The following is a 22,046-nucleotide window of genomic DNA, read 5'->3' on the forward strand; positions in this document are numbered from 1 at the left end:
GAAATTCTAGTTCCAACTATGTTGTAAGTTCAGAGCTACCTTCATTGTTTTTCTTTAAAGAGTGCTTAAAAGTTCCTAAATGAAAGGAAACATTGAAATTTAGGCAAATTTGGTAGCAAAAATTAAAGGTACATTGTTCTTATTGTTATGTCCCTCAGAAGAAAGAATTGAGAGAAGTTTTGGAAAACCCTGAACCCAAGATCAAGTCTGGTGCAAAGACTGAACTTTTTTCATGTTGAGGTTATCAATCTTTTTGGAGCTCCTTCACCCCGTGTAAAAAAAATTGAAATACACCTGTGAGACAAAAATAATTGTGGAATTCTACATTACTTCTAGACCAGCAATCACACCTTGCAAATTGTACTATGGAATGCTGATAGATTTTCTATTCAGGGTCCAATCTTTCCCATTGAGTTCTTTCTGGGTATATTTATCTAGAACTCTCTTCATTCCAGCTGATATTGCCAAGATAGCAAAGAGTAAAATTAGTTGCAATCTAAAACTTGAAGAAAAATGCTGGTCTTGATCCTCGTTCTTTTGTGAAGTCTGGAGCCCTGGTGGATTTTTTTGTACCCCTATTGTTAGTAGTATGCTTAAACTTGTTCAATATATTTCAAGTGAAATATTCAAGATTGAAATGTTTGAAAGAATTGAAGATAGTTCATACAAAATTCCAATTTTCAGATATATATCCCACTTAGAGAATAAATCAACTATAATGTTCAAGCTTGAGGATTTGGGTTAAAGATAAACGGATAATTTTTCTTTCTCTCCCTCACCCCATTTCTTAGAAGCCTCCCCCAACTATAAAATTTTCTTGAATAACTTTGGACCAGTCACTGTCATATAGCCCAACCTTCATCATAGGCTTGTTGCTATGAAGAAAAAAGAAGACAGGAGCTTTTGTTGCCTTGAGTTGATCAAAGATAAAAGTAGGACATAAGTCAAATCTTCATTGTCAGGTGAAGAAGATGAAAAATAGAATAAAATTTTAAAAAAGAAATTCCCAATGCAGTTATGTGAAATTCTCAGTTACCATGACAAATAATCTTATATGACTTCACATATTTAAACACATATTTATTGCATTTATATCCCATCAAATTATTTGAGACTCATGGCAGTTTAGAATAGCAATTAAAAATGAAACATTCACAATGTTCAGCATTTAAAATGTCTGTAGTAAAAGTACAGGATGGTGCTAAAATAATTAAAACAAATTTATAATTTTTATTTGTATATCTATTTTGTTTGCTACTTATCTCCCCACGAAGTGAGTAAAAGTACATGAAATAATAAAATAATGGCAAAACTCATAACCCAGAAACTACCAGACATCTGTGGAAAAGGAGCTTTTTGAAGCTAGAATAGATGAACAAGCTTTAATTTTGGGGAGGAGACTATTCAATAGGGCCAAGCCAGCAACAGAAAAACAACTGATTTTGTAACTCTGAATTGCATTTAGAAGCATATTGGCCACCAACATAGGCCTGAAGTTCAGGCAAAATGTGCTGTTGACAGGTAACATCCACCATAAACTGAGGCACTCAATAACCATTTCTGAATAGTGTTCAAAGGTAGTCCCATGTATAGAGCATTGCAGTGATCTAGTTTCAAAGTGACAAAGACTATATGTCCCCATGCAAGAATCTCATAATTCAGATAGAGCTGCAGCTGGTCTGTTAGATAAAGCTCTCAACCATAGCCTTTAGCTGCCCAACAGCAGTGGCCTTGAATATAGGAGAACTTCCTAACATGAATGATGGCAAATTTATGTGTTCCGGGATAATGTTGCAGGATCCAATCTGGATCAGTCAAAGGGGATCAGAGATTGTTTTTTCCTAATAAGTCTAAATCTACTTCTTTGCCCAGTGTGAAACAAGAGCTGATATGGCAGAAATAGATTGTGCAATCTGATGAAACAGACAACTTTTCTCATTGTATTCAGTAAAATGGCAACTCCTATAATTAAACCAATATTATACAAACATTTGGGGTTCTATATACTTTTTATTTATTTAGAATAAAAAGTGTTCATTTTTTTGTTTTTTTACTTTGGTAAAGTATGTTCACTTCCCCCCCAACTTTGATAACCAAATACATAGCGTTGTTCTCCTTCTCTTCATAAACCTAGGTTTTGTTCTAAGAAATCTCTTATTTTTGTTCTTTTTAACCAGAGGAATTAGTTATGATTCATTATTTATCTTTTTGAGATGGATGTTATGATAGAAATGTAAGGGGTCTCAAAGTTGTGCAGTGATAGCAACAGAAGTGCAGGCATATATTGTAAGGGAATTGTAAAATGGCTGAACTTTAAGCCTTTTATCTCCAATAAGGAATAAAACTGCCAATTCTTACAGTATTATTTACAGTGACTTTCCTCCTTCCCCACCCCTAAATCCAGTGAAGCTTAGTGATTGAAGGTCATTTTAGCAGGGACTGTTTGAATGTTGCTTGGGAACCAAGTTTGATGCCTACATACATAGCAACCTTTATGGAAAGGGCACACACATGTGTAAATTGTAGCTTTTCCTTGCAAAATGCACAGATGGAAAATCTAATTGCCTCGGTCGTAACTGGCATAAATTTTATGATGAAAGCTGCCACTTGGGGAGATGTAACATGTGACTCATAATTTGGACAGTTTACTTTTTTTGCAGATCTGGAACTCCCCCCCCTCCCACAAATTCCACACGCCCTGTTCTTGGAGCTTAGCTATGCCGAGGAACAAAGCTTTTTTTCTGTGTTTTTCTTTTTTTTACTGTTGAACTTTTTAAAATTGCAATTTTGATTTTATAATTTGATCTGGCTGGATTGATTGTTGGGTGGTTGGCCTTATCCCAAGCAAATGCAAATGAGGTATGGAGAAGACTGAACCCCCACCTCCCATGTATTTTGCTTCTAGAGTCTAGTTATTGTGGAATACTTCTTCCAACCCTGCTGTCTTTGGGTAGAAAGTTGGATTAGATGAGTCTAGTTATTGCGGAATACTTCTTCCAACCCTGCTGTCTTTGGGTAGAAAGTTGGATTAGATGACCTTTGATTGTTTCCAAATCTGCAAACCACCATCTGATATAACAGTTGTAGATATTAGGGAGGGGGATATGATTTTCTCATCCCCCGCATGGATCAACTGACAGAAGCTGGAATAGGATGGCCCAGCATTTTCATACTTGCTTTCATTCTGCCATTGAATCTACTGAACAATACTTCAGAAGTGAGTGTCATAACTTCTTACCAGTTGTTCATTTTTCCTAAAAGATTACTCATGTTCAAAAACCTTCAGGAGACTTCCTGTGTTGTTTAATTTATGAACTATTAAAACTCTCATATATGTAACTTTACCTTGATGAAAGGGTGTATAATAGGGCAAAATTTTATCAACAGAGCTGAAATGGGTTAACTACAGAACCAGTTGTTTCTGACTAACGAAATTTGGGAAAATTGTGACTAATGTGATCTAGCTGCTGCTTCTGCTGCTGTCACATGATCCTCATTTTCAATGTTCTGTGAATTTCCTAACCATTCCTGTAAGCCCTTCCACACAGCAGAGGGAAGGGAGGGCAAACCAGCGAAAGGAAATCCTGCACACTTTTCTCACGCCACTTTCTCCAGGCCTACTCAACCAATGCGGCACCCCTTGCACACCTCCATACACTGACACTGACTTATTCCATTCTCCCACATGTCCTCTCCAGTCTCACCACACACAGCACCTCTTGCACACTCCTGCAACCCCCATGTACTCCCATCAGTCTGCATCACCCTCACATACACTACCCAACATGTGTAGATTTATCATCCATCCCAATGTACCATTCCTGGTCCATGCTACCCATTCACACACACTCTCCCTAACCACACAAAGTCTCTCACAGAACCCCTCCCAACTCACGTGTTTCCCTTCACGACTTCCCTGACACATGGGACATTTGTTGCACCTACTCACACCCTTCCTGACCCACACTGCCCACATACACCACAGCTAACCTTGCTACCTCCCCAGCAGCCACTTATCTGTCTGCTGGCCTTGGATTTGCAAAGAAAATGGGCAGCTGGAGGGAGGGGTGGAGTGGAGTTTTGGATGCTTTCTGACAGCTTGACAGTTCCCACAAGGAAATTCAGTGGGGAAGAAGATAGGAAGTCAGATTCATTCCTGCTCGCACAGAATAAGTCCTATCTTATTCTAAACAAATATTAAAAGTGAATTTGTATTTAGATTTATTTCAGCTCATTCTGGGTAAGTGCTTTTCTATTCTTCTTATACCCCTCCTATCTGTATTATGATACTGCATTTCTTTGCCTGCATACCTTGTGAAGAAGTGGTAGTGATGGGATTCCACTTGCCATGAACAGTGTGCAACCACGGCAAGTCAATCTGATCTAATTCAAAAATATGCTTGGGTTTCTATTGAATATGCCATCCTGAGTTCCTTGGTAGAAAGCAGAGTTTTAACATCTAGAAGGCCTTATATATGTGTTTCCTCTTTTCACCTCTCTTCTTTCCCTCAAAACAGATGATCCATTGACAAGATCACGGATGACACATCTGTACATCAACAACTTCACTGCTCACTCCGAGGATGAGCAAGTTGTGTAACTTGCAGAACGCTGATTTGGAGCACAGTCTTCCTGCCATTGCTTCCTCATTTTCATACTCCCCAGGGTTTTCTCCACATTACTTTTCTCCTGAGAGAAGAAGGGCCATTTCTGATGTGCGGCGAACCTTCTGTCTCTTTGTGACTTTTGACCTTCTCTTCATCTCACTCCTCTGGATAATTGAACTGAATGTGAGTCAGAAAGCTTGCTTTTGCAAATAAGATCTTATCTCCTGACCTCCTGGATTCCCTCTGCCCCTACCCCACCCCCATTTTGCTCAAATAATTAGGGAAATAAAAGTTTCCCAGATACACTTTTCTTCACAGCTATTGCAGTGGATGAAATACAGTGCATCAGTTGGAGATTCCCATCCCTGTATTGGGTAAATAATTGCCCAGGCTAACTGTAGCATACTAGACAATTTCAAAAGAAGCTACACTTCTGTTTAGCAATCCATTATTTGTGGCATCCTATTGTTGTGCTGATATCAGCCTGTCTCCATCTGAGTAGTTATGCTCCATTAGGAATCTCATCAGGAGTGGGATTCAAATTTCTTAACAACCAGTTCTGTGGGTGTGGCCTAATTTGTGGGTGTGGCTTGGTCATGTAACTGGGTAGGCGTGGCTTGTATGTAAATATTGTAAATATTTATGTAAATATTGAATTTTTTTATTAAAAAAAGAGCAATTTTAACCCAAAATCAGGCAAAGCAGGCAGGCGGATTGAGTTGCTTGCAGAATCACAGATTCACTCACAGATCTACCTTTCTACAGTCTGCTGCCTGAGTCTGCACTGAAAAATAGAAGCTTTAATCCTAAGGAAGGTCCACTCTGCTCTCTGGCAACTCTGTCCCCTCCGAATACCACAACTGACTGGGCCTCAGGGAAGCCTTCTGGGCGAAGACAAAGCAGTACAACAGTGATTTAGATTAGCTAGAAAGCAAGAAATCCCACAATTTTCTGCTTTCTTGCTAATCTAAAAGGAGTGACTGCGTGGGAAGGGGCGGGAGGGGAGGCACCAGCCAGTGGCATAATATGCCTGTTCTCCAAACTGCACAGAATTGTAGCAACTTGTTCTATAGAACCGGTCTGAACAAGTAGAATCCTACCCCTGAATCTCATCTTAGAAACACAGCTATTTGTCAATAAAAGCAAGTTATTGGCTCATATACTAAGATTTGTATGAATGCTTGTTAGTTGCCAATTTTTGTTTGCAAGTTTTCATATTAGAGGACAAGAGTAAAAAAAAGGCTAGTATTTCATTAGATTTTGGGTCTGATTGCCTGGTCTTTTCACCTTTAAACACAAACCATAAGAGGGGATGAATCAAACATGCAAGTTTTTAATTTCACTTGACTTGTAAATCTGCTTGGGACAAATATAATCATGACTAACCTCTTGGGAATGTTCCAATTGTTAGGCATAGAAGGAAGGCCACTTCATGTCTCCACTATAAACAAACCTACATATATCAATGCTATTGTGTGCTACAGGTTAGTGAGGTAATAACTCAGGTAAATCACTCAGCTTACATGTTATGCTATAAGAATAGAAACCAATTTGATTTCAAGGAAAAACATTCCTTCCTGGTTGCAAACCTGTCCCAATTGGTTCCTCAGAGCATTTGAAAACGCTGCTCCCTGTAGGAGTAATTATACTCCTACTCATCTGCAGCAGTTAAAATTATAAATATACAACTTTAAGCAATTCTTTAAGCAATTCTTCTGGGAACTTCTTAATCTATTGGCAAGTGTCCAGAGGAAATGGAGTTGTAGTCTATGTCGAAATGGTAACTAATTGTGTCAAGATATACTAGAGCAGGAGTGTCAAACTCAAGGCCTGGGGGGTGGATCTGGCCCACAGGGTGCTTAGATCTGGCCCGCAGGGCTACCCTGGAAACAGCGAGGGACCGGTCATGCACGGCCCTCCCGAGCTCTGTTTTTTCTGGCAGAGGTTTGCAGGAGGCCATCCCAGCCAAAAACTGAGCTCAGGAGCCCATTTTCGCTGGCAGACTGCTCGGGCCACCACAGGCGCCCCCTGACACAGTGATATCATGCTGGCCATGCCCACCCTGGCCACACCCACACTAGCCCCCCCCCCAAGGTCAAACACAACACTGATGCGGCTCTCAGTGAAATTGAGTTTGACACCCCTGTAGAAGAGCTTCTGAACAGAAATTTCATTAAGCATAATTCAATTTACAAAATGTATAATAACTATGAAGCATTATATTTGTAGTAAACAAAATATTTCTCAATATAGCATATCAGTAAGAACAATCATTGGAAATGGAAAGAACCATATGATAGAAATGGAATGTTTTGGTCACTTCACTCTACCCTCTTCAATGCAACATGTCAATATATTCCACAGTAGGAACCATTGTGAGAAAGTAGCTCAAGTACAGTAGCTTATACATCTCTTGAATGCCACTCTATTTTAGATTTGGAAACCACAGCTTATTTAATAGGCAAATGAGCAGAGATTCATCATATGGCCTCCCATTCACTCTGCTTTCTTGCTTTCAAAGGATTAGAAAAAAGGAGGGGGGTTTTGAAAAGAAGGGAAACAATGAAAAGCCTGAATACCATATTCACAGGAAATGACACATGGTTTTGCTGATAGTAATATAGCCTCAAATGAGCCAATTGGTTTTCCCAGAACAGAATGCACAAGTAAAGGAAAACTAGTCCTGCTAGAAGCAGGATTCAGTCTTTCCATTGTATAGAACAGTTGTTTCACAACTCAGTCACAAAAACAAATAGAGTGAAGGGAATCTTATTTTTTATTTATTTTATTTATTTTGATTTGTCAAATCGCTTACAAGATAATAGGTATAAGTATATACATAGTTATGAATACACGAAATGGGTACATATAAGAAAAATAAAAGAAACAATAGGACAGGGACAGTAGGCACATTGGTGCGCTTATGCACGCCCCCTACAGACCTCTTAGGAAAGGGGTGAGGTCAATAGTAGAAAGTCTAAGGTTAAAGTTTTTGGGGTTTGGGGAAGAAACCACAGAGCCAGGTAGAGTATTCCAGACATTGACCACTCTGTTGCTGAAATCGTATTTCCTGCAATCAAGTTTGGTGCAGTTAACCTTGAGTTTGTATCTATTGTGTGCTCTTGTGTTGTTATGGTTGAAGCTGAAGTATTCATTGACAGGTAAGTCATTGCAATGTATGATTTTATATACTATACTTAGATCAGACCGAAGACGGCGTAATTCAAGGTTTTCTAGGTGTAGAATTTCAAGTCTGGTGGCATAAGGTATTCTACAACAAGTAGAGGAATGGAGAATTCTTCTTGTGAAATATTTCTGGACTTTCTCAACTGTGCTAATATCAGATACGTAATGTGGGTTCCAGACTGATGAACTGTATTCGAGTATTGGTCTAGCAAATGTTGTGTATGCTCTAGTTAGTAGTGTGATATTACCAGAGAAAAAGCTACGTAGGATTAGGTTAACAACTGTTAATGCCTTTTTGGCTATGTAGTTACAGTGGGCTCTAGCACTTAGATCATTAGAGATGAGTATTCCAGGGTCCTTTACAGAGCTTGGATCATCAACAAGGTCTTGACTATTCAGCTTGTATTTTATTTTCTGATTATTATTTTTTGCCAATATGTAAGGCAGAGCATTTGTTTGTTGAGATTTGAAGTTGCCATTTGTTTGACCATTCTGATACATAGTCAAGATCTTTTTGAAGGGTAGCAGTATTGTCTGTGGTATTGAACAGCTTTACATCATCAGCAAAGAGAATGCAGTTGCTCTTAATATGATCACAGAGGTCATTTATATAGAGTATGAAGAGACTTGGTCCTAGAACACATTGCCTTGGGGGACACCACTATTGACAGGTACAGAATTTGATAGGACACTCCCAATTTTGACCATTTGTTGCCTGTTTGACAGGAATGCTGCTGTCCAGTTATGCAGTTGTCCAGAGATACCATAATATTTTAGTTTTAAGAGTAGTTTGTCGTGTACCATTGAATCAAAGGCTTTACAGAAGTCTATGTAGATTGCGTCTATTGTTTTGCCCTGATCGAGTTGTGTAGTCCATATGTTTTTGCAGTGTAAGAGTTGCAGATTACAGGGTAGTTTTTTTCTGAAACCAAATTGTTTACTAGAGAGTAGGTTGCTTGTCTCTAAGTGGAGGATAATGGATTAGTTAATAATTGATTCAATGACTTTACAGGTGACGCAGCATAAGGAGATTGGTTTGTAATTTTCAACTAGGCTGGGATCTCCCTTTTTGAAGATGACCGTGACTTGTGACCATAGTTTTGGCAAGGAGCTGGTCCTGAAAGATTTTTCAAAGATTATGCTTAGAGGTTCGGCTATGGCAGTGGATAGCTTTTTAAAAAAGTAGGCACATATTCCGTCTGATCCTGAAGCAGAATGGAAAGTTATCAGAAAAGTATTCTCATAATTAGCAGAAGTTTTCTAGCGAATATTATGGAAGTTGCTTAATACAATATTGTGTAAACCACGAAATTACTGAACCAAAGAACTATACATGTATCAGTAAACAAGGGTAGGTATGGAAAATAACGGAGGGTGTAAGATAAGTACGCATATGCTGAATTGTGTAAAATGACTAATTAGATTTACTTCTCCTTTCTATAATAGATATGATATGGTATAGCTTGATAAGAGAAATGCCCCGGGCTAGGCTGAGGCTGTGAGATGTATAAAAGTGACACCTCAGGAAGAGCCGGGGGTTCAGAATTTGCCATGCTAATGCTCTGAACCTTTTGCACAAATAAACAAGTATTCTCCTACCCTTCGTGGTCTTGTGTCCTGATTTGGAAACAGGATCTGCTGCAACAGTCCAATAGATAGAGATGGTTTTAGATTGTGTAGTGCTTTTTCAACATTGTCTTCTATAAAATCAATATGTATTAGATCATTGTAGTTTTCTGTAGTTCGGCTAGGAAATACTGGGCATGATCCATTGCTGTTTACAAATACTGAGCCAAAGAATGTGTTAAAGATGTTGGCTTTAATGGTGTCGTTGTTGCAGTCTTTACCATTAGGTCCTATCAGAGGTGGGATGGACCTTGAGTCTTTTAATTTGTTGTTTACAAAATTGTAAAAAGCGCGGGTGGAATTGGTGCGTAGAAGGTTTTTCTCTTGTTTAATGTGATAATTGGTGCATTCAGTCTTTATCTGGTGGCATAAATTTTTGTATCGGCTTTTGAAGTTGGCAACATGACCAGATTTGTTTTTCCGTCAGAGTGATATCTTTTTGGATTGAAATTTCCTTATTGTTATGGGTAATCTGTTTTGTTTGTTTGTTTGTTTTGGGGGTTGTTATTGGTACATATAGTTTGATGACTCTTTGACTTCAAGTAAAAATATGTTGTAATGGTCTTCAACAGTATTGCATCAAGTGAATAGAGATTGCCAATCAAGGGATGAGGGATCATTGTCTATAAGATCATAGTTGCCTTTTTTGAAGTTATAATTGGGGATTACGTCATTGTGATGATTTTTGTGTGGGCGTATGTTGAGACAAAAGTCAATCATATTGTGGTCACTGTTGGAAAAAGGTTTAGTTTGTATTCCGTAAATTAAATTCAAACTATTGCAGAAGATGACATTGAGGCAGTTGTTAAATCTAGTATTTTTGGTTACTAGTTGTTCCAGTCCCAGATTTGTTACAGCATTGTAGAAGGTTGCATGTATAGGTTCAGTTTTACATTTGTTTAGGATCCATTTAATGTGAGGTAGATTGAAGTCACCAAGAAAGATAAAAGCATGTGGGCAGGATGTTGCCCATGTTAGTAGTGAATTTAGCTTGTTTTCATGTTCGATGTCATAATCTTCACACTCATAAGAAGAAATGGAGAGAGAACAATCTCCATAATGTCTACATCCACTCTAGATAACTGAGGGATTCAGCAATATAACCATTTACAGATGTTCTGGAGTAGAATTTCTATAAACACCGACTAAAATAGCAAATGACTTGCATTCACAGAAGTTATCTAAGTCAATCTGCAGAGGTCAATATAGTCTAACTCTGGGCTAAGGATTCTTGTAGAGCTGTTTTTTTTGTCAACCTCATCAACTTGTAAGATGTATGAAATTCAATTCCTAGAATTCTCTAGCCTAGGGAGAAACACTGTAGAGGAAAGCATTTAGAGGTGGAATAGCACATAGTTCAGGGCAGGTACTTTTTAGATATATTTTCTTCTGACACCTAATAAAAGTAAGATTGCTATTTGCAATCTATTAAATGTTTTAATTCACAGCATAATTTGTTAGTAGCTTTTAGACTATGCTGGTCTGAATAATTTTACTAATGTTGCACTTTATATTCATATTAAATGTCTGATGCTTGGTTTGTCACTCTTAACATTCATGTTGCATGCCTGTTTATAACTTTTCATTGCTGATACTTGTTTGAGAGGTCCAGATTTACAGGGAGCATTAAGATGAAAAGAGCCTGTCATTGTTAGGCAGAATTCAGACAAATATGTGAGGCTAGAGAACTAAGCAATCCCAACCAGAGAAATATCAAGCCAACTAAGAATAATGATCCCAATAACATTCAGAATATTTTAATGGTAACTGAGTAGAGAAAAATAGAATAATTCTGCCCTGCAAAAACTGGGAGTTCTTCTAGTAGTCTACTGAATAACTACAGTATTGTTGAAAGTAATCAATGGGACAATCTGACTCTCCAGGACTTGGCCCCCCAATTGGCTACAAATTATGTGCATATTGTTGAAGATGATTTGGGGAAGATGTATGGATCTGTCTATATTGATCCCAGATATTTTTCCCTGGCAGGTTTTTTTATATATATTATCATTGTGTGAGCAAGATTAATTAAATAAATACAGTAAATAATGAGGCTGGCCTCTGTGACAATGGAGGTTATGATGAGATTCTGCACCTCTGCCAAGAGTACATATTTAGTCTCCATTATGGATTAGTTAGGCCTTCAGTGTAGGATAGCAATTCTACCAATATATTGCCCAGTCACTCTGTTGTTTAGGGTGGGGGGAGGAAACCTTGGGACTATGATTGGAGCCTTGTTATTTATGGCTCAAGATGGAATTATTGCCACAAGAATTCAAGTTGAACTAGAACTTGTTGCGATTTGAATGTGAACTTAATTTGTATTTGGCCCAATATATTAGTCTTCCTTTAGTGGGCTAGTTGATTCACCTTGCTATTTAATGCCTTTTATACCTATTTCAGTGGATCAGAGTAGTGATTATATTCATAATTTGGCTGATCTATAAAATCCCCAATAAACTGGTCTAAAGGCACTATCATTCCAAATTAAACTTACTGCTGTCAGGTGCAAAACTCAGGAGCTAGGATAAAGTTCAAAAGTACTAAAAGTTTATTTCAGGCTACCTATACACAGAACATGATCTACTAACAGTCAAGGCAAATTGGCACCAGATAAGAATCAACAGACTTCAGCAGGGCTGGACTTAGGTCTCTTACGAGGGTGTAGTAACTCCAAACTGATGATGCATTTGACCCCACCCTTGGACTCACCCTGGTCATCTTCTATAGCTACCCTTTCTTGTAGAACTAACCCATATCCAATTTTCTCAATAATTTATAACTAAAAGATATGTAATATAAATTATGAGTCAAATCAGAATGGATTGGAGCTAATTGCAGTGCTATATGTTATTCTTCTGAGCTATCCAAAATTACCTAGAACAGCGCCCCTTCCCCAACCTTTTGGGCACCATGGTCCGGTTCCATTGTGAGAGGTTTTTCCATGGATCAGAGGAGTTGTGGTTTTGTGTGCTACCTGCTTCGCTTCTTTGCATGGTCTGGTATATTGGACCAATGTTGGTCCACAGACTCCCGGCCTAGAAGAAACTTCCTGGGGTGCCTTTCGAACCATTTCAAGCATAATACTTCAGCAAATGCCATACCTCAAGTGCAAAATTGCTGTTCTTGAATACAAAATGTGCTTTTTCAAAAATTTTGGAAATGTTTCAAGCTGATAATAGTGCTTCATATATTATGTTTTGAACATAAAACAGATGGTTTTATACTCAAAACAGTTTTGTATTCAAGATACAAATTGTGCATTATCTTAAAACTTTCCTTGTATCTCCAGAGATGTATGTTTATGCATGATGAGAGACTGTGCTGGTTGGTTTTGAATTCTGGGAATTGTAGTCCTACCATACCTGGAGGTACCAATTTTTTTAAAAAAACTAAGTTTAAATAAAAGGTAAAGGTTTCCCCTGTCTAGTTGTGTCTGACTCTAGGGGGGCAGTGCTCATAGTAAAATCCCAGCTAATCATTGTCTATCCATCAAACTCTATTAATGTCATTTCCTTTAATCTTATTTACTTTCAGACTATCAAAAGTATCCAGGTCAATTTAAAGGAAGAAGTCATCCATTACAAGTTTAAAACATCCTTTTTTGACATATTTGTAAGTATTCTGTTGCAATTGTCTTTTTTTTTTTTTTTAAATGGAGGGTTTTCTTTTTGTCGGGGCAAATTATTGCTAAATAATTCGCAGGGCTATTCAAACATGTCAGCTGTAGCATTTTGGAGAAATATTTTTCAGCCTCTAAAAATCTTCCTACATTGCCGGCAGTTTTCATAGTTTTCTATTAATTTAGTTCACTCAGAAATAGTTGTGTTGTTTTGTATTTCTCAGAACTTCATCATTGTTCATAAATATATTGTATATATATTTTTATTAGCTCTTGGCTTTTTTCCGGTTCTCGGTGCTACTTCTTGCATATGCTGTTTTTAAACTCCGTCATTGGTGGGTCATAGCGGTAAGAGAAAATTCTTTACAAAATATATGTTTAATTATGTAACTTTGCATCTTCCCAAGCTGCTCTTGTTAATGGATCTTCTTTTTTCTTTCTCCCTCTTTCCTCTTCACCCCCAAGATCACTACATTGGTGTGCAGCACTTTCCTGATAGTGAAAGTTATCTTCTCAGATGTGAGTTCATGAAAAAATAGGTTCTATCTGAAATTTTGCAGCCACCTTTTTAATGGTTGGAGCAGATTAAAATATCCCGTATTAACTCATGGGAATTTAGTTCACCATTAAAATTCCAGTGATGGTAATGGTGGAGGTGCAGAAGTATGCTTACAAATAAAGCACTTTATCCATAACAGCTGATCTTCCAAGATGGTGCATAATAGTCTTTAAGGAATACTGAATACATTGACCTTTGTTAAGCTAACACCCACCAAATGTGTTGGCTGTAATTCCCATACACTGCAGGTAGTTTGCATTTAGTGATTAAAATTGAGTCTATTATGTGGAACTGCAGTGAGGCTTATGATCTTATTTCAGCTTCCCTTAGCAAACTTGTAAAGATCATAAGTACAAGGGTTGATTGTATAGTAACGTTTTCATCACCATCATCTGCTAAATGAGGTGGTCACTATATGAAGTTTAGCTGTAGTCAGGGGTCATATGCCTGAAATGTATGAAGGTTATAGATTCATTCCAACTGGGAGGCTCTAATAAATGTTAAGTGATCTCCAATATGTGCCTTGAAACTTCTCTCCTTTTTTTTGTCTTTATACAACAGCTGCTGACCAAAGGGGCATTCGGCTACCTTCTACCCATTGTTTCCTTTGTCCTTGCCTGGTTAGAAACATGGTTCTTGGATTTCAAAGTCTTGCCACAGGAGATAGAGGAAGAACAATGTGAGTCTGCTTATCCAGTGAGAGCGGTGTGTCAAATAAAGCTGCTCTTCTACCTATTAAAATAGTGTTATCAGCTTTCTTGGTGAGGCATTTATAGACTAAGCTGAAAAGTTATGATAGTTTGGCCAGCTGCTACACAAAAGCAAAATCTGCTTTTCTGAATCCAAACATACTACAAAGAGTTGCTTGGTTGTCCAGCAGAATCTACAGGTTCATGATCTGCTCTGATGTAATTAGATTTTTATGTGACTTTGATGTTGTGGTTATGATTTGCAGTTATTTGCAATGCAGATGAGTTAGTGGCTGGCAACTTTTTAAAATACTGTTCAATAATCATGAAATCCAGACTGGGATTCTAAAAGAAAGACTGGGGATTTTAGTATGTGATATTGGAGTGGGACGTATGTTTGGCTCTTATTCTATTAACACCCCAAAAGTATGCTGGTGACAATTTCTAGTTTGTATTAGAAATAGGAAGGCCTGTTTTTAAAATTGTACCTATCCTTTGGAGGTAATACTTAGTCTAACCAATCCAGTACCAGCAGGGATTTTTGGATTCTGATGATACATACATTTGAGAAATAAATCCATACAATTGTTGGAAAATAAAGAACTGGTATGTGTTTCATTATGAGGCACTTAAAAAACATTCATAGTAACTTTCACTCTGATGATAGAGTCATCATACGAACTATGGCTTGACAGGATGTAGAATTGCTCAGTTGCTAGATCAGTGAACAGCCAGCCAGACCACTATGTTTTCCTAAAACTCTTCATCACCGAGTGTTTGCTAACCTGAATTGAAAGAACAAAATTGCAGTTTCCACTCTGATTTAATTTTTATTCTTACACAGATAGATCTTCCATGAAGGCCAAGTCAGTCTTTCATTAGACCAGTCTCTCCTAATTAGGCATTAGATTTTTAATCTTTCTCACCAGTGAAGAATGAACAATTGATCAACCTTTCCAAGTCTTTCAGTCTCACCGGTACTTCAATGAAAGTTATAGTCCCAGTTTGTGAAGTCGTCTACTTTCTATGAAGATTGCTCACTTTTTTCAAATGTCATTTTCCCTTGCATTCAGTAGGCTTTCCCATGTCATATACAGGTAGTTCTCGACTTACAATAGTTCATTTACTGACTGTTCAAAGTTACAACAGCATTGAAAAAAATGACATGACCACTTTTCACACTTACGACCGTTGCCACATCCCCATGGTCACGTGATTTATATTTGGATGCTTGACAACTGGCTCACATTTATGATGGTTGCAGTGTCCCGACCTTCTGACAAGCAAAGCCAGTGGGGAAACTAGATTCACTTAACAACGATGTTACTAATTTAAGAACTGCAGTGATTCGCTTGACAAATGGCGAGAAAAGTCATAAAATGGAGCAAACTCACTGAACAAATATCTCACTTAACATCATAATTTTTGGGCTCAATTGTGGGTGTAAGTTGAGGACTACCTGTATTGTGTAGACTAGGCAGTAAGTTTCACATTGACTAAGCCAACCAATTTTTCTCTTCCCTCTTTTTCTTTTCAGGGTATGTGGCAGCTCAGGCTGCTATGTCTCGAGGCCCACTCTTTTACTCAGGAGCACTTTCAGATGGCCAATTCTACTCTCCTCCAGAATCTGTTGCAGGTGACTTTCTTCCTCTCAAACCTTTTATATGATGAGTTTAAGAATTGGCCTGAAGGAGAACATAGAAGTTATAAATTCACACATGATATTAACATGATTTCTCTGTGGTGAACTGCAATCCCTTTTGTTTTAGTAGCTGACACAAATATGACAAGGCTCTTTCACTTCTCTGTTTATAAAAAGAAGGAGCAGACATAAAAGGGCACAGGTTTGTATACCTTGGATATGTTTTAGCAACTGTTCCCTAATGCACTAGGGCAGGGGTAGGGAAACTTGGTTCTTTTATCACTTATGGACTTCAGCTCCCAGAATTCCTGAGTGAGCCATAAAAGGTTCCCCATCCCTGGCCTACTGGTTTTTCAGTTGTGGGGGAAATCAATTTTTGATTTGAACGGGACTGTTTAATATACAAATGTAGGACATTCAAGTCAAAAATTGATTCCCCTCACAACTGAAAAACCAGTAGGCCAGGGATGGGGAACCTTTTATGGCTCACTCAGGAATTCTGGGAGTTGAAGTCCATAAGTGATAAAAGAACTAAGTTTCCCTACCCCTGCACTAGGGTGCTTCCAGCAGGTAAAGTCTGCTGTGAAACCCAGATTCTTATATAAATAGAAAATTGCCCGGTGGTTTTTTCATAATTTAGTGTCCAGATTATACGTAACCTGAACAGAATTAGATGGGGAAAATTGATGCATGTTTATGGGAACATTCGATTCATGATTCTGCAGAATTAGCATAGAATTATGTAATCTGTCAACCTCCTTCCTTTATATGAATCACATTTTAGGCCTGCCTTTTTCCAGTTGTAAGACAAGCCATTAATTCACACAGAAATGAGAAGGATTAGTTTTTCTTAGTGTTAGCAGTTTTTATACCTCAACGTGTTCTAAAAGGAACTCCTGACCGAGTAACCAAAACTGGAATTTAAATATTTAGAATACATAACAGAAAATACCTAGCATTTCCTGTTTTGTTTTACTTTTTCCCTGAATGGTTGGTTTTTATCAAGGAATTCCAAAGCTAGAAATGCTTCTTCCTACTTTACACATAATACTTCTAAAAGTCATATTCAAACTTGTAAATTTTTCCCCCTCTCTAATGCAGGATCGGATGAGTCAGATGATGAAGTTATGGGGAAAAGGGCAGTAACTGATGAGGTATGCCTCAATATAGCAGAATCCTTTGGGGCTGTCATATATTGGGTTATATTTTTCTGTTTTCATATAATATAATGCATGCTACTATTCTTTAGAACAAATCTATTTGCTTTTCTGTCAGGTGTCCTGTCTAAATTGCAATAAAGAATAAGCAAAAGATTAGTCTAAACGAGTACAATAGTGGGCAGACACCCATAATCGTAATAGAAAAGAATCAGGTGTCATTTAGCAATGCCACCTTACCCATCCATCTATTCTACTTTGAAGGTGTACTCCCTTTGCTCATCTTTTCAATTCACATACAGCTAGAAATGTGATGGGTTTTTAAAATATCCAAGGGAATATTTCCCAGGACAGGTGCTCAAATGTACTCCATAGTTTCTGCTCAAAAATATCTCAGCACTTATCACAGATGTTTATCCAAACTCCGTGTCTAGAATATCTTCCAGAATAGTTGCAGTGATCAGATGTTCTATAATTGCATGTATCAAATGTGCAATTGTTTCATGCAGGTGTATGCAAACAGTATATTAAAATTATATTTTATTTATGTTAAATTCATACAAATTTTGTAAGTAGGGTAGTATCTTACTTCCTTGAGAAATCCGTGGCTTTCAGACAAATCTGAAATCTCTTCTGTTGTTTGATGAATATGCTTCCTTAGAGCACAGCATGAAACAAAGCTTTATCGGGCATTGAATCTTTTCTGCAGAAATTTCAATAGTCACTATGCATCCGAGACTGTGGGTGTCCCAACTTTTAGTCTAGCCTGGGCCATATTGAATGAAGAGGAATTGTCTTGGGCTGCATATAAATATATAATATACTTAATGTATATAAACCACATAATCATGTTAAAAGTTTATGATCTTGTGGGGCCACATTGCTAGTTGTACTGGGCCACATAACGGAACACGGTTTGGACATGTCTATCCTAGACTTGTTAGAAAAATCCACTTATCTCTTGTTCTTGTTTCTTCCTATCCACCAGGGGGCAGGATTATTCTGTCTAATATTTTATGTCAACTTCTCAAAGAAGCTTCATAAGCCCATTGTTTTTGGTACAATAGTAGCATGCCGGTCTGCTATGTTATGGACAAACAATTCATATTTGCTTCCCTGAATGAGTAATAGTTTTTTTAATTTAATTTAATTTTTTTTATTGGGAGAAATAAAACAGCAGACATGGTAGGACGATGCTGATTTAGATTGGGAGTGGTAGCTTTTGAAAAAAGTCTACGGCATAAAGGCTGAATTTGCTTATTCAGTTTTATTGTTGCAGCAGTAGGTTTTTCAAAGTTCAGACATGTAAGACATGCAACTAGGGCAGTAATATTTAAACTGATCATATGATTAAGAGTTTCTGTTTTGTTTCTAAGGGACCTCCCACTTGTATTTAATTTTTTTTGCAATAACTAAAATATTTAAAGTAACAGTACACCTGTTTGGGTATATTTATATGATATACCTTCCCCCCAAAAAATATTGTGAGGCTTGAAAACCACATAAAATCCAGAATACTTTTCAAGTCTTTCAAGCCTCTTCAGACAGTATTATTGAATATTTGTGGAAAGATTTGCTGAAAATCAACAAATATTCAATTCATTGAAAATGAAGAAGGAAGACTTTTTTTTCTAATATAACCTGGGGGAAGGATGAAGGGAGAGAGATTGTCCTTAAATTCACTTTGGATTTGGGGTAAAATTTGGCTATTTGGAAATGAAAAATACAACAAATCTGTTATGTATAACTTAGAATAAATATAACAAAAGTTTTTATTTATTAAATTTATACTCTGGGCAGCTTGGTTCTTTCCCACCAAAGGTTAAAAAAAATAACCAACCAGGAGAGACAAGAAGAATGAGCAGTGTTTGCAAACTATCTCCACTGTGTAACTCCATAAAGCCACTCAAATACTTAATTGCTAAGACTAATCAGTCTGACATCAATACTTGGGAAGATATTGGAAAAAATAAGCAATAAATCTGTGAACATCTAGAAGCAAACTAGATTATAACCAGTAGTCAACATGGGTTGGTCAAAAAAAGATCATGCCCAACCTTATTTTGTTCTTCAACAATGTGACCAAATTAGTTAATCAGTGAAATGCTGTTGACATAGTATACTTAAATTTCAATAAACATTTGATAAAGTAGACTACAACCTACTTCTTGGAAAGCTACTAAAATGTGGGATAGACAGCAGCACCACCACATGGTGTGAAACTGGCTGACAAATTGTACTCAATGTGTAGTCCTCAACAAAACTACATCCTTATGGAGGGAAGTAAGCAGTGGGGTACCCCATAGTTCCATTTTCTTCAATATCTTCATAAATGATCTAGATGAGGGAATTGAAGGAGAACTTATCAAATTTGCAGATAACACTAGGCTAGTAGGAATAGCCAACACCCCAGAAGACAAGCTTAAGATCCAGAAAGATTTTGACAGACTTGGACTGGGCCCTGTCTAACAAAATGAAATTCAATGTAAATAAAAATAAGGTTTTACATTTAGGTAAGGAAAACCAACTGTATAAGTATAGACTAGGTGAAATGTGGCTTAATGTCAGTAACTGTGAGAGGGATCTTGGAGTCCTTGTAAACAATCACTTAAATATGAACCAAGCTGTGTGGCAGGCAGCCAAAAAAGCCAACGCAGTCCTAGGCTGCATCAACAGAGGGATAGAATCAAGATCACATCTAGTGATCTTGTATAGTACCGGTTTACAAAGCCTTAGTAAGACCACACTTGGAATATTGCATCCAGTTCTGGTCACCACAATACAAAAAAGATGTTGAGACTCTGGAACGAGTACAGAGAAAAACAAAACAAAAAAAGATTAGGGGGCTGGAGGCTAAAACATACAAAGAACAGTTAACAGGAATCAGGTATGTCTAGTGTAATGAAAAGAACTAGGGGGCATATGATAGCACTTTTCCAATATTTGAGGGACTCCTACAAAGACAAGGGGATCAAACTATTTTCCAAAAGACAGGAGAAGAAACAATGGTTAGAAACTAGCCAAGGAGAGAAGCAACCTAGAACTAAGGAGAAATTTCCTGATGTTGAGAGCAATTAACCATGGAATAGCTTGCCTTGTGGGTGATCTATCACTGAAGGCTTTCAAAAAGAGACTGGGAAACGATTTGTCTGAAATAATATAGGGTCTCATATATTGGACTAGAAGGCTTCCAAGGTCCCTTCCACTATCGTTCTATGTTCTTGTTTTCAAGAAAGCTGATTTTATACTGATTCAATGGTAAACAGAGTTTCTTCTTTAATTCACCCTGAAATGGCACCTGTCATAGAATTTGATCACTTTGACCCACAGGAACAGCATGGGAAGTATACAGAGTGCAGATGGTAAATGAAGGGAAGTCTGGTTGGTGCTGCGTGTAGCCAAGAGTATCTCCTTGTATCAAAGTAGATTAAATTAAGTCTTGATCTAATGAACTTGAGATATCGGTATCCGCTGGATATAAAGTGAATTATGTGTTGCTAAGCTGTGTTTTCATATATTGGCCTAGGAGAGAGAATATGTCCGGCAAGGCAAAGTAGCAATGGAGGTGATGGATCAGATCTTAGCCCAAGAAGAAAACTGGATTTTTGAGAAATGCACAGTAAGTTTACAGTTCTGAGTGACTGCTGGCTAGAAATCCTACAACCAGTCATGTCACCTGTAAATGGCACTGTTTGATTTTTTAAAAAAGCAGCGCTGAAGTTTTCTGATACTTTCTGGTATCAAAGATTCCTGATGCTCCCTGTATTGTTATGGTATTATTTAGTGCAGGATGATTTCTTTACCATTCTTGCATTGAAACCTCTCAGATAAGTTTTAATAAGGACCTGATATCCTCCTGTCTCTTTGGTTTCAGTTTTTATGCAGGTTTGTTTTTTTTTTTGCTATAGAGCAAAATTTAGTTTGAAAATGATAATAATGAGGACCTACTGAATAAGCCTGAATAATTTGAGGGAGGCAAATTTTCTTCCCAGTTGCTGCTCAGCACCAGGAGGCAGCACTTTCTGCTCATTCTGCATTCTAAATTGAGAAAAGAAAGGGAAGACGCTAGATCATGGAGGCCCATCAATTGTACCACAGGGGAGAAAATGCTTGTGTAGAGTATAGGATTTCATGTAAGGCTTTTGTAGGATTCCGTTTTGCACTAGTAAAATCTGAGCATAACCACCTGTAATCTTCCCCTATCCAATATGTATCAAAGCAAAATAAGGATAGCAGTAGCAATAGCACTTAGATTTATATACCACTTCATAATGTTTTATAATACTCTCTGAGTGGTTTATAATGTCAGCATATTACTGGGTCCCCATTTTACCAACTTTGGAAAGATGGAAAGATGAGTCAACCTTGAACGGGTCAGGATCGAACTCCGGGCTGTTGGCGAAATTTCCTGCAATACTGCATTCTAACCACTGCAACATCAGATATATACAATATATAATTGGTTAACAGTAACAGTTGATTCATTTGTACCAAAAGTGTATATAAAAAGTCTATACACCTTTGTTAAAATGTCAGGTTTTGGAGATGTAAAAGAAGATGAAGATTTCACTTGAGAGTTTTTTCCACCCTGAATACAACATATAGGCTGTACAATTCAATTGAAAAACACACTGAAGTCTTTTTTTTTTAATTTAAGTTTTTATTGATTTTTAAAAACAAACAAACAAACAAAACATAAAAACATCAAGCCATCTTCCATATGTATACAATACAGTGTGCCAGTTGGTTTACAAATTGTTTTGTGCTTTCATTTCTTAGTCTTCAATTACAATTACATTGCATATAATCTCGTATTTTCAACCAAAAATTAAATACCTTAGTATCATTATTAATCAATCATTTGACTATACTTTTATTCATTCATGTTTTATGAAATAATCCATATTTTACTTAATTTGTTTTATGACAGTTCATATTATCATCTCAAATCTATCCTA

At 37.3% G+C, this 22,046-nt stretch overlaps 1 protein-coding gene across 8 annotated transcripts in view; it reads left to right on the forward strand.

The window, feature by feature from the left end:
- STARD3 (StAR related lipid transfer domain containing 3) overlaps positions 1–22,046 on the forward strand; it is a 43,202-nt gene that overhangs the window by 3,134 nt on the left and 18,022 nt on the right. For 3 of the 8 annotated variants that reach the window (XM_087945734.1, XM_026679714.2, XM_087945737.1), the window contains exons 2-9: positions 4,518–4,790; positions 12,957–13,034; positions 13,312–13,389; positions 13,507–13,560; positions 14,162–14,279; positions 15,827–15,925; positions 17,033–17,085; positions 20,615–20,707. In XM_087945734.1, the coding sequence (XP_087801860.1) occupies positions 4,584–4,790; positions 12,957–13,034; positions 13,312–13,389; positions 13,507–13,560; positions 14,162–14,279; positions 15,827–15,925; positions 17,033–17,085; positions 20,615–20,707 (780 nt within the window). In that variant the 5' untranslated portion in view covers positions 4,518–4,583. Of the gene's footprint in view, positions 1–791; positions 933–4,513; positions 4,791–12,956; positions 13,035–13,311; positions 13,390–13,506; positions 13,561–14,161; positions 14,280–15,826; positions 15,926–17,032; positions 17,086–20,614; positions 20,708–22,046 lie in introns of those variants that run through there. The other 5 variants (XM_087945739.1, XM_087945738.1, XM_087945740.1 and 2 more) reach the window with 3 other exon arrangements.

This window comes from Notechis scutatus, chromosome Z (assembly GCF_049901735.1).
Source record: "Notechis scutatus isolate UNSWTSFEM ecotype Mainland chromosome Z, rNotScu1.2, whole genome shotgun sequence".
NCBI classification, from domain to species: Eukaryota; Metazoa; Chordata; class Lepidosauria; order Squamata; family Elapidae; genus Notechis; species Notechis scutatus.